Here is an 11,916-nt window from a genome sequence, read left to right as displayed (position 1 = left end):
GGTTTCTTAAAGTGATATCCTACAGTGTTCTAAAGCCGGAGTTTTCCATTTACATAAAGTACAAAGCCTTGACTTTTGGGCTGGACCAGATGTAATTTTGTTGCTGGAGCTTCAACAAAATCATGGTTTAGAAGACTCCGTAAAACTAAGGTACCGCCGGATAAGAACAATAAAGACCCGGCAGCAGCTATGCGTGGCTTGGGAAGATTGACTGGGGAAGTAAGTATCTAACAAACTCAATTTGGACTCGGCAGCTACAATGCGGACGGCAATGTCCAATAATGATCGAGGGTCTAGTTCCCGGGTTAAATAATATTTAGTAGAATAATAATATCAGATAAAAAGTTAGATTAAACATTTGATAATAGTGTAAGAGATCTTGGACTTAACCCAAAATCTATGAACCAAACAGGCACTTAATACATAATAATAGCATTGTTCTATCTTGTCTTGTGTAAACGCAGTTCGCAATTTATGCGGGTAAATCTTCATGAGCGGAGTTTGCGCGGCTGAAGATTTGCAGATAAAGGCTTGTTATCAGTTATATTAAACCATATATTAAATTAGAGTTTTGATTGCACGGAGTTTCCGGTTTTTGTTTGTACGTTCAGTTCAAATTCTTAGGTCTGTCCAGTTTTTGCTCTTTTTTGCTTTTTTTTGCTTTTTTTTGAAGAAAATACGAAGTTATTGGTGCAGTGTTTGGGTTCACAACTGCACAGATCATTTTGGTACTTGGCGACAAGAACATAGCGAAGTGTCAACGAGTAAACAAAGTAAACATTCAGGCACATTGGTTTCGGTCATCGCATTCACACCACCTCTTCAAAATTTCAAAGTTCACGCAAGTTTCGTCAAATTGATAATTTTTGTTATTGGCCGCCACAGTTTTCAATTATGTTAATTATTAAAGACTTGTGAATCTCAAAAGTTTTGGCAAAAAGACGTTTATTTACATTCCAACCAAAATGCGAACAACAGCATTATACTACTCATCTACGGGTGTTCTCCTGATAGCAACAGCTGTTTGGTTAGATTCGGTGTCTGCAGGCTCGGGTGCTCCGTCACTATTATTTTTTAGAAGCCGGTCAAGTGAAAACTCAGCGAATGCAAAGTCAATTGCAGAGTTGGAGCAAGAAGCTTTGGTACAGAAATTAGCACCTCGACTAATGCCGTCTGGACTTTGGAAGCTGATAGACGGCAATCAGATTAATTCAACATTTCAAAAGGGCTTGAATGAACAAGAGAATATTGATAGGAACGTGGCTGTTGATGGCCACATTGAAGCCAACCCGAGCAGTACAGCCAGTGAGTTAGAGCGACTGAATACAGACGACCAAAGGGCAGAAGGCGTGTTTCACAGTGCACCTGTTGAGACTGCGGTAATTAAATTAAGCGAGACTGAGCCTGGAGTCATAGAAAACGTGCCAAAAATGGCGCGCAAAGTGCTTGTGACGACCGGGAGTCTGAACGCGAGAGTTATTGTCGGAGGCCGTGCCGGACGCGATTTAATGCCACGAGCTGTCCCTCGACCAACTGCGGCGATTGAGATTGATAGTGTTAAAAACAGCCAGGCGTCTCCATTAGGAATCGACAATGTGGGTTCGGTACCTACAGAAGCGCCAACACCAGTGTCCAACCAGGTAGAGAACAAGTACAGATCTGCCCTGCGGATAACAAAGTCGCCACCTGCTGTTCACGAGTATGAGTATTACTCATATGATGATCTGGATGAGTCTGCAGTAGTGTTTGATAAAGGATCAGTGATGATGCGCAAACTCTTTGATTTAATGGACAGTATCAGTAACGCGCTCGACGACAAGCTCGACACTCTTTCACCTGTTGCGGACTTTGCGAGAAGACTGCCTGCTCAATGGAAGATAATTCATGCCCGAGCGTTCGATTTGATTGAAGAGTCGAAGAAATTCACTATCGCGACTTCTACAGCTTCCATGCAAGAGTATTCATGTTTAAGATTAGCGATCGCTAAGAAATTTGTGCAATCACATCAAGCGATTGTAATGCTTTTTTCGCTGCTCGTTATCATGTGTCTCCTATAGTAACTGTTCTTTGGAGGAGAGATATTTTGTGTGTACGATAGAAGCATCGAGGTTGGAAAGGGTATATTGCAAAAGACTAATGGAAGTTGATGAGGTCTGCGGGCCGAGCGGTTGGGAAAGAACAATGTTATGGAAAGGCAAATGGGCATATAATTAATAAGAGTAGCCAGCTGAGTGATGAAGATGATCAACAAAGCAGTTGGTTTGTACGAGTTTTAGTTTTTGGATAAGTATTGAGCTTTTTGAGTGAGAAATGGGATGTATGATTAATAAATAAAAAAATTCTTAATAACGCAATCTATCAAGTAGAAAGAACTACAGGAATTCTTTCCTCAATTCGTAAATACAAAAACAAAACAAAAGTTACTATGGATTTCCATTTGATTGATATGACCCAGGATGACTATGTGCCCACCTAACTTTATCCAGTCAAAACCCGCACGGAGCACCCCGGCGGTCAAAAAATCAGACTTATATACTGCCCGCTCCTTCTTCCGCACTCACCACTTACCCCTCTCGAATTTTTTTTTGCTTCTTGCTCAATTGCTTCGCTGGACAATTAATAAACTGTAAAATGGCTGATGTATGTTTATTTCATGCTATTTGCGACTCGGAGACGCTTATCATTGCGATCTTTTGCTAATAGCGTCATTCTAGCTCTCGTACATTTCCACTCTGCCTCCGGCATGCCAGGTTCTGTTCAACGCGAAGATCGCAAAGAAGATGAGGTCAGTTTTATTATGTGCCTATATGTGAACCAATTGCTGACTTTTTGACACCAAGCTTCGCTGACATCGCTGAGAAGCTCGGCCGGTCTGAGACCTGGGTTGCAGCTGCTTTCTACGGAAACATGCCATTCGCCCAGGAAGATATCGATGGTCTCGTCAAGGTCCTTGACATCGACCCCGCGGCCATTAAATCCATCACACCGGACGTCAACTTCATGCCCGACCGTGCCCGCCAGATGGAGACTCCTCCCCGTGACCCTACAATCTACAGACTGTACGAAATCGTGCTCGTGTACGGATATGCTTTCAAGTCTATCATCGCGGAGAAGTTCGGCGACGGTATCATGTCTGCCATTTGCTTCACCTCAAAGATTGAGAAGGACGTTGATGCAGATGGAACATGGGTCAAAATCACTCTTCGTGGAAAGTTCTTGCCCTACGTCAAGTACTAAACGCATCTCTTTTTTATCTATAAAATAAAACATGTGCAAAGATGATTTATGACTTCTGTTTAACTATATACTAAAATCATAAAGTTGAGAAAACTTTTAATTGCACCCGTAAACTCCAAAAGCCCATCCAGTGATCCTAGTTCAGGTCGGTCACATATTTCTCTCTCTTGGCCGGCCATCCCATATAATTCCCATGCCCGATCGGGCCCATTGCCGACGCATACCGTCCGTACTGCACAAATTCAATCTTGTCTAGCCCGGCTGTCGCGCTGTCGTCAACAGCCCAAACCTGTACGCCAATGTAGTTGTCGCCTTGCAAATTCAAAATCCCCGGCGGAATCGGAAATTCGTCCTGCGGCCCGACATCGCTTACGTACTTGCCAAACTGCCACCCGTTCACGAAAAGCTCGGCTCGGACACCAGACTCGGGCAGCGCTTTGAGCAAAATGCCTAGAGGAACGTCAAGCATGTCTGCGACCTCAATTTTCACAGTGGTCCTGTAAAACTGTACCCCGGCACCCGGTGCCGCCGACCATAAACGCACACCAGGAAGTTGTTTCGTAATTGGCGACGCCAACTTCCACTTTGAGTCGTCAAACGCAGGCAAGTGAGCGCCAATACGCTGGGCATACACGCCGTCCTCGTTATACGGTGCCCGTAACAAATCGTCAAAATCCTCACCACCGGCGTTGCCTTGTATAGTCCAGCTAGAAAACTCGAGCTTGTCATTGACTGCAGCAACGGTCGGCACCAGCTCAATTGACCGGATCCCTCGTGGATAATGCGCCGAATGCATGTCTCGCTCAGTCACTCCATTGTCAAGCTCGTAACCCATTCTGTCCGCCAAAATTACCAGCACGTTGTCGAAAACATCCGTCAAGTAATCTTTAGAAAACTTGACGTTTCGAGCAATGCAAGCGTAGGTTGCGTTCCCACGGAAAGACGTCAAGTACCTACCATTGATCCACGCCGTGAAGCCAAATGCACTGCCACCACATACTTCCAACTCCACACCGTCAACACCCTTGGCAGAGAATCGTCCACGGTAAATGACATTTCCGACATGGAACCCATATTCACCAGGGTACAGCACTGGTATGGTCTTTGGCGGATGCCAAATATTAGCCGACTCATTCTTGTTTGCAACAACCCACTTGGAGTCATCATACTCAGGCCTGATCTCCGGCAAAGAGTCAATCGCCCGCCAGGTAGCTTCGCTTAGATTAGGAATTTCGACGGCAGCTAAGTTGTTGCTTGGAGTTGGAACCGTGAAAGTTCGCGATCCAAATTTGGTCAAATACGACGCAGCTTCAACCCCGTTCCACCGAATGGTCTTGTACCGCGAATCTGCAAAAACCTCAACATCCCAGCTGCCGTTCTCTTCCATGTCAATATCGCCGTTAATGTTCAGCGTTGCGCCATATTCCTCAATCGTTACGTTGCGGACAAGGTACGGTCCAATGACTATGATCTGTCGTTCAATCGGGGTATTTGGATCTTCGTCACTGAACAGAGATGGCACCCACACTTTATAAATTTCTGGCCTATTCATCAAGACTAATGTATAGTCATGTGAAGTCACCACCGCCCGGCTCTCGCCATCAAGTAGTAACGTAATACGTAAACCGTTAGTAGGCGTCACAACGGTCTTGACATTTGTATTCTGGATCAAAGTCTCACCACGGATGTTGTAGATCTTGTGCGGAATATTACCGTGCTGAGTAATTGACAACTCGTGCAAATCGCCGAAATCACCATACATCGCTACCACCGGTTTTTCGTCCACAATCGTCCAAGTAAAGACTTCAAGAGTACTATATCCAAGCTGGAGTGGGCCAGCACTATAATCCGTAACTAAAATTCTAGACTCGCGCGGGGGTAGAGTGAGACTGCCTTTATACGGAATCTGAATCTCACCATCTGCTATCGTTCGGATCTTGAGTCGGTATGCTTTCCCGTCTCTGGAATTCGTGTTGCGCGATCGCACCACATAGTATCCGGACAAGCATCCGGCGTCGCGCATCTCGCTGACAAAAACGTCGTGATTATCGGTATACGCATACTTGTCGCTGTCAGAAATAAAGCGGGACTTGAGAAGCGACGGGGATGCATGCAGAAACGTCCACAAAAGCTTTGCCTCGCTGTAATTTGATTAGCAAATGTAGAAGCCGTGATAAGCAATTGCATACTTAGCCTTGTCGCGTATAATTCGTGTCTCACTGATCGCAGCACCGTAGTCGTATGAAGTATATACTCCTGGACTTGCAAAACCACCCCAGTTAGTTCCACCGAAACCCATGTAGTACGACATCATTGTGAATTTCTGAACGACGTTGTTTTTGTAAAACACGTTCACGTATTGCGAGCTACTATTGTAAGTTGTAATTAAACTCGTCCAAAGAACTTACTTCGTCAACTCAGTGCACATTTCGTTACCAGGACCACCCCAACCTTGGTCTGTTAGCAAATCCGAATACAGATAAAATAAATACGTACCGTCAAATGCACCTCCTTGGAATTCGGGTACAAAATTTGGCACTCTGGAGGAGACATTGTGCAAGTACTCACGATAGTTTGTGACGATGTTGAAGTTCGATGTCGGGTCTTTACAGTCAAATCCCTAATAGCGTTTAACAACAAACCAAAACATTGCCATTGACACGCATACTCTCGGATACGAATCAAGTCCATACAAATCAACTATACTCGGATACTCTTGAGGGGTGAACGACTTAAACATGTTCAAATCGTTATGAAACTAGACGGTTAGCTATTTGCACGGACAAAACCAACCATCAAACGCACGATTGGAACCACAATTCCCATATTGCGAGCCATAGATGCCAATGAGGTCATGTATTCTCGAGCAGAAGGGAACAAATCAGAGTCCATGTACTCATTTTCAATTTGGAGCGCAATGACGTTGCCGCCGCGATCAATTTGATTTCGAATAATGAATGGCAGAATATCAGCAAAATACTTGTTCCATGCTTTCGTATACTGAGTTTCGTTTGTGCGAATCTGGACGTCTTTTCGGTTGAGTAGCCAACTACTGGGAGTTAGAAAACTCGTAAAGTTAACATGCACACGCCGCTTTACCCTGGAATGCCTCCACCGGTGGTTTCCGCATGAATGTAAGGCCTAGAAGAGTTAGTCTCGAAAAATCTATATACTGCAAAAGAACATTATTACCCTGGTCTAGCAATAATGTACAAACCTGCCCTCTTCGCTGCCTGCAGTATGGCATTGATATCTCTACCGACACCAAGATACACAGAATTTGACTCGTTCAAGCTGTGGTATCCCCAATGAAAGTATATCGAGACGGTATTATGACCGGTTGCTCGTAGCTTTTGAAATACGTCAAAATAGAGCTCTTGAACTGGAAGTCGCCTATACCGCGTCAATAATATACAAACTTGCTACACCATACTGACCAATAGTGAAATTCACCGCCGATGATATAAACCGGTTTATTTCGAATGTATAGCGAATTAGTATCCCTGCAACATGTAAGCAATACCAAAGGCGAATAGAAAACTGGGCTTACCATTGCACGATTTGGGTCAAACCTGTGCTCATCAACGGTAGCGGCTCGATCTCGTTTGTAACATGGCCGAATCGCAAAAAGTTGTTTTGAAGCGTAAGTAGCGAAACAGCAGAAAGTGCAAACAAAGTTAAAGCACGCCTCCGCCAGCTTTTAAACGATAACAAGTTTGGTCGCGTGGTATTTAAATCCAGCTCGGATTCCTGGCTGGAACATGGCACGAGAGAAGGTGCGTATAGAGATTGAGGGATTTCAAATGAAACCGACTCAAGTCGTGGGGAACGTTTAGTTAATGTCATTACTAAATCGCATCAATAGAGTCCTGAAAGAAGTGGAAATGTTGTAAATAATAAGATCAGAAAAATAGTGAGAACTTTCGAATAAAGAGAACAGGTCATATGGTATGAATACTACTTATATATTTAAGCGACAAAGCACTTTTGTGACCAATATTTCTAAACTGGCAATCAGTCCATTTACAGACGGTCTAGCTTTACTTTCTCGGCACAATTTACTCTTACTAAACTCAACCAACATACTCCCTTATAGAACTTCCTTTACCGCTACAATTGCACGGACAAACCGTAAGAGTTGCTTCCCCGCATCACGAGGATATATGACGCGAAAGGCAAAAATGAAAATTATCTTTTGCCGACGAACGTCATTGACGTCAACTCGCCAAAAATAAACGTCGAAACTGGTGCTTGTGCGTGCGGCGCTCCCCCTGTAAATCTGTTACTTACCTCAGCCGCGCCGGTAAATGACTCCTGAGCTTTATTTTGATCGTCAAATTTGTATACGAGATAGTCCTGTAAAGTATTAAGTAAAGTTGTTGAAGATAAAAAATACGAATGTGTCAGGCCAGTAGGATGCAGACAATGCCAATAATTTACTGTATTACCCTTATGACACTCCTTTATCAAGACGTCCAAACCAAAATCTCCTTAAATCTCCCCGCTATTTCAACTTCTATCGCCAAAAATTTATTAATAAGCGTTTAAATCTTTAACATTTTAGTTCACCAATTTGAACAAAAATTAAATAGAGACAAATAGTTTAAAAAATATCTAAAAAAAAATGTGCTCTAGGTGGGGATTGAACCCACGACCGTCGCGTTCCTCACACGACCGTGACATCATATATAGATATCGTAATACAGCTATAAGCACTAACACAATGTTAGCTATCCATCAAAACAAAAACCACCCATGAAGAGTAGAAAGGGTTAAACTAACCGAAGCGCTAACCTCTGCGCCACTAGAGCCTTCTACAATTTTTTAAACTGATAAGGTATTCTTAACACTACATTCTTCACACATAAAACACTTAACCCTTATATTATTTTATTTATTTCACATGCTTCTAATAACTTTTTAAGAACAAAGCACACGATATACTCTTCTACATTGATCGTGACATGGATCGTGAATTATTACGTGTTTACTTTTGTGTGTGCTTTATATATTATATTCTTAGGAGACCAAACTATGATGAATAAGAGCCCCTTTTCCTTTTGTCATAATATTATTAATTTTTATATCTATTTCTTATACAATTTCAACTATATGCTTTAACTAGCTCTAGTGTCTCTTCCATACACGCCATTCCAATTAACTCTTTTTCATTTGTAATAACAGGTCTTTCATTACCTCGTTGCTTCACAAATTTTGTTTGAAAAATGTGACTTTGAATAACAACCAAACTTTCCCCCTGTTCTATCCTGATGTTTCTACATTATTGTTTATGGAGCTAGTTATTTCCTTGTTGTATCAATAGACTAATGATAGAACCCATATCTTGAAATCTAGGCTTTTTGTACTTATTGTTCAAATTATCCAGGCTTGTCGCTTAATAAGCTCTGTGGAGTCGAGAAGCACACAGACAATGTTACGCGAATAGTCGTTTTAAATGCACTAATTGCTACGTTAATGTACAAACTATATACAGCTCAAAGTCCAGACTAGTAATCATCCTCTCCTAAATCATTCCCGCCCGCACTACCCGTAGACGCCTGGCTGTTATAAAACTCGCAAACCTGTTCTGACGTTGTTGCGTCTTCCGGGCTCTTGTCGTCCCTGATTCGGATAAACCGCGGAAACCGCAGCGAGACGCCCTTGTTGCGACCGACTTCGGTCATCGCGGCACGGTAGATCGGAGAGAGCGACAGGTCGGCCGCGAGAACTTCCCAGACCATCGTGGGCTCAAACCAGACATCGGGTGCGGTATTGTTTGACTGGGTGTACGCATAATACGACCGTGGCTGGTCTATCACGGTCTTTGAAAGCTTCTGATACAAGTCGTCAAGCACTTCTTCAGTGAAACCGGTTCCAATTTTGCAAATTGTCTCATATTCTGGTCATGTTAGCTCACAAATACTTCAAAACTAACTGCAAATCAACCTTGAGTCTCTGGATTATAGCACGCCAGCAGATATGCGCCATACCAGTTAGTCCGTTTACCACGTCCATAGTAAGCTCCAATGACAACCAAATCCAAAGAGTCCCCAACACCCGTCAGATAGTCTTTCTTCAACTTGAGCCAGTTGCGACTACGCTTGCTAGGTTCGTATCCGCTTTCATTGCCTTCCAACATCTTCACCATCAATCCCTCACAGCTGTCTTTGATACTTTCGTCTAAAAACTCCTGAATCTCATCGACACTTGAAGCATCCATTGAGATTGCATAGGCGAACTCCCCTTCAATTGTATTGAAAGCTCCACGTAGTAGTTCCCGACGCTTTTGAAGTGGTTTCTTTACTAGACTCTGTTTGTCCATCAGCTACGATCACACTGAGCCGATCAAGATACATACCTCTCCATTCAGATACAAAATATCAAACGCGAAAACGCAAACTCGCACTTTGATGTTGTCTTCTTGTACGTCTTTTCTTTTTCGGGTCGACAAAACCTGAAATGGCAAGATTTTGTTTGTTTCTCTATCCCATGCGACAGCTTCGCAATCGAGCACAAAACTTGTCGTCGTCGCCTTGACAAACCGCGGAATCGAAGACATGATGTCGGGATACTTTGCTGACATGTCTTCGGAATTGCGAGAGTAGACGTATGACTTGCCTGACTCAAGGAGATGAATTTGAGCGCGCTCACCATCGTACTTGTACTCGCACGTAAATTTGGAGTCGACAAACCGATCCAGAACTTCGGTGATCGATTTTGTGGGCTTTGCCAACATTGGCTTCAGCGGAACACCGGGTGTCAGAGTGCAAGTGTCATGCAGATTCATGATTCCTCCACTCAATATGGCGGGTATGATCTTGTCATACGTTGGCATCTCACTGTACACGGTTCGCAATATCTCTTCTGCTTTGGCAGTATCTGCCGGACTTACCTGCTTGCCTGTCTTTCTAAATTCCCAAGTCGCAACAGCTTGTGCCAGACTGGTCAACACTGTCTTCTCAGCCAAATGAATACGCAGCTTGCCCTCTAAACTTCTCACTAAGTATTTGGCCTCATTGCCTTGACACGCCGACAGCATTTTGTTTATCATTGCAATCTTGCGCGCTTGACTCTGTGTACCAGTGGTCATCGCGATTTCTTTCAAGGTCTTGAACACGCCCTCGACCGTCAACGCTTTCGGTTTAAACATGGTCGGCTGGTTCATTCTCGAGTCACGAGCAACAGTACCCAAGTCACCAGTGCGCTTATAGTCAGCTTTTATTTGCGCCTGTGAGCGGCCGGTGCATTCACCAATTGCTTTCATCAAGACCGACTCGCCCAACCCAAGTTCAATGCCTTCGTAGTCAGGACATAATCTATTAATGAATAAGTATATCACAGATAAAAGTGAACTTGGTGTGAGCGCAAGGACTTCTTGGTAGAAAGCAGAGCAGTATGCAATGATATCAAGACGCTTTGTGGTGGCTTCAATTTTTTCAAAAGTAGCGCACAGTGCTGCATATGGGACAGGTGAGCCCGCTGGCCAAGACGGATTCTTGACCAAGATCTTATTTATCATGGTTCTAACAAGTCAACAGTGATCACCATTAAAATAATGTATAGCTTACTGTTCGGCTTTGACTTCGGCTTCGCTCAAAGAACTATTACTGTCATTGTATTCGTCGTCGACAGCATCATCAGATGACGCAACAAATTCCGTCATCGCTTTCTCTTCTTGATCTAGCTTGACTTTTTTTGATTTTTTGTCTTCTTGTTCTTGCTTCACTTTGTTTAATTTTGATCTAGTAGGCGAATGTGAGTTTGATCGTTTGCTTAATATCGCTGGAGGCGATAGTTCCTGTTCGGAAGCTGATCCAACAGAGCGTGACCGTCGTCGTTTTTTCTGTGTTTGAGATTGCGAGACTGGAGATGAGGGCGGCGAGTCAGCGGTAGCTTCCTGTGGAGAGCTTGAAAATTCGTCTTTGATTTCAGACGCACTGCTTTTGATTTCAACATTGTCAGTGTCAACCGTGGCATCTTTATTATCTTCTCTTGATCTGCTTTTGCGCGACAAAGATGAAATAGTCGATTGTCGCTTTGGCAGAGGTTTTGAGCCTGGGGGACGATCAAAAAAGCGCCTGTGCGACATACAGTAAGCAAGATGTCATCTCGCGTAAAAAAGCACTTACGTCAAAGACTGCTGCGATGGAGGTAATGGAGCCATAAATTTTAGTCGAAAAAAAACAAATGAGTTGAGATTTGTCAAGAAATGATTAGTTAGACTTAGAATGTTGCGGATGAGAGGAGATCGATTTGCTTTAAACGGACGCGTAATTGCCGTGACTATTGTTGATGGGGCCACGACTGTGGATATTGAGTGCAAATATGAGAAAGCACTCTAGTTTTGGTAAGTTTGCGAGTGCAAAGTATCATAGAGGTACGCGACGTGAAGATTGATCTGGGTGTTGGGAGATTTATTTTGAGTGGACCGCCAAAACAAGACGCGTTCATGACGCGTAATGATTGAGGGTTTCGTGCAATTTGCAATTTTGTGTTTTAATAAAAGCGCATTGAAATTTGTTTGAAAGTAATTGGATCATTTATATGATCGTGTATATAATATATAATATATATATATATATATATATATTACATAAATACTTAAAAGAACAATGTTTAACATTCAAGATATATAAAAATAGAGTTTCCGAGACAAATTTAATCTCTAAACTTAAAAGT

At 43.1% G+C, this 11,916-nt stretch overlaps 4 protein-coding genes and 1 non-coding gene across 5 annotated transcripts; 2 read left to right on the top strand and 3 right to left on the bottom strand.

Moving 5' to 3' along the window:
- The first annotated feature begins 577 nt into the window (after window positions 1-577).
- On the top strand, window positions 578-2,354 carry V1512DRAFT_263463 (uncharacterized protein). Its single transcript, XM_066916499.1, has one exon. It carries the CDS (start codon window positions 966-968, stop codon window positions 2,055-2,057), a length of 1,092 nt encoding a protein of 363 aa, XP_066771091.1. The 5' UTR covers window positions 578-965; the 3' UTR covers window positions 2,058-2,354.
- Window positions 2,355-2,558: 204 nt separating this feature from the next.
- On the top strand, window positions 2,559-3,337 carry V1512DRAFT_276375 (cyanate lyase C-terminal domain-containing protein). Its single transcript, XM_066917865.1, has 3 exons — window positions 2,559-2,640; window positions 2,715-2,785; window positions 2,841-3,337. Exons 1-3 carry the CDS (start codon window positions 2,632-2,634, stop codon window positions 3,235-3,237), a joined length of 477 nt encoding a protein of 158 aa, XP_066771090.1. The 5' UTR covers window positions 2,559-2,631; the 3' UTR covers window positions 3,238-3,337.
- On the bottom strand, window positions 3,271-6,981 carry V1512DRAFT_263459 (glycoside hydrolase superfamily). The gene is made up of 10 exons (XM_066916498.1): window positions 6,788-6,981; window positions 6,675-6,740; window positions 6,430-6,630; window positions 6,337-6,378; window positions 6,043-6,286; window positions 5,906-5,995; window positions 5,734-5,857; window positions 5,646-5,688; window positions 5,427-5,603; window positions 3,271-5,378 (listed from the first exon to the last, which is right to left on the bottom strand). The coding sequence occupies exons 1-10, from the start codon at window positions 6,817-6,819 to the stop codon at window positions 3,374-3,376; spliced, it is 3,024 nt and encodes a 1,007-aa protein (XP_066771089.1). The 5' UTR covers window positions 6,820-6,981; the 3' UTR covers window positions 3,271-3,373.
- An 883-nt stretch (window positions 6,982-7,864) lies between these two features.
- On the bottom strand, window positions 7,865-8,048 carry V1512DRAFT_t41. Its single transcript has 2 exons — window positions 8,013-8,048; window positions 7,865-7,900 (listed from the first exon to the last, which is right to left on the bottom strand). It is a non-coding gene; the product is annotated as a tRNA-Thr (tRNA).
- A 635-nt stretch (window positions 8,049-8,683) lies between these two features.
- V1512DRAFT_263455 (uncharacterized protein) lies at window positions 8,684-11,787 on the bottom strand. Its single transcript, XM_066916497.1, has 5 exons — window positions 11,367-11,787; window positions 10,806-11,315; window positions 9,596-10,760; window positions 9,184-9,547; window positions 8,684-9,136 (listed from the first exon to the last, which is right to left on the bottom strand). Exons 1-5 carry the CDS (start codon window positions 11,399-11,401, stop codon window positions 8,745-8,747), a joined length of 2,466 nt encoding a protein of 821 aa, XP_066771088.1. The 5' UTR covers window positions 11,402-11,787; the 3' UTR covers window positions 8,684-8,744.
- Between the last annotated feature and the right edge of the window lie 129 nt (window positions 11,788-11,916).

Source organism: Lipomyces arxii, assembly GCF_038497795.1.
Source record: "Lipomyces arxii strain Phaff 12-163 unplaced genomic scaffold V1512scaffold_9, whole genome shotgun sequence".
In the NCBI taxonomy this organism is placed as follows: domain Eukaryota; kingdom Fungi; phylum Ascomycota; class Lipomycetes; order Lipomycetales; family Lipomycetaceae; genus Lipomyces; species Lipomyces arxii.
Note: the sequence above shows the minus strand (reverse complement) of the source record. Positions and strands in the feature narration are given on the sequence as shown.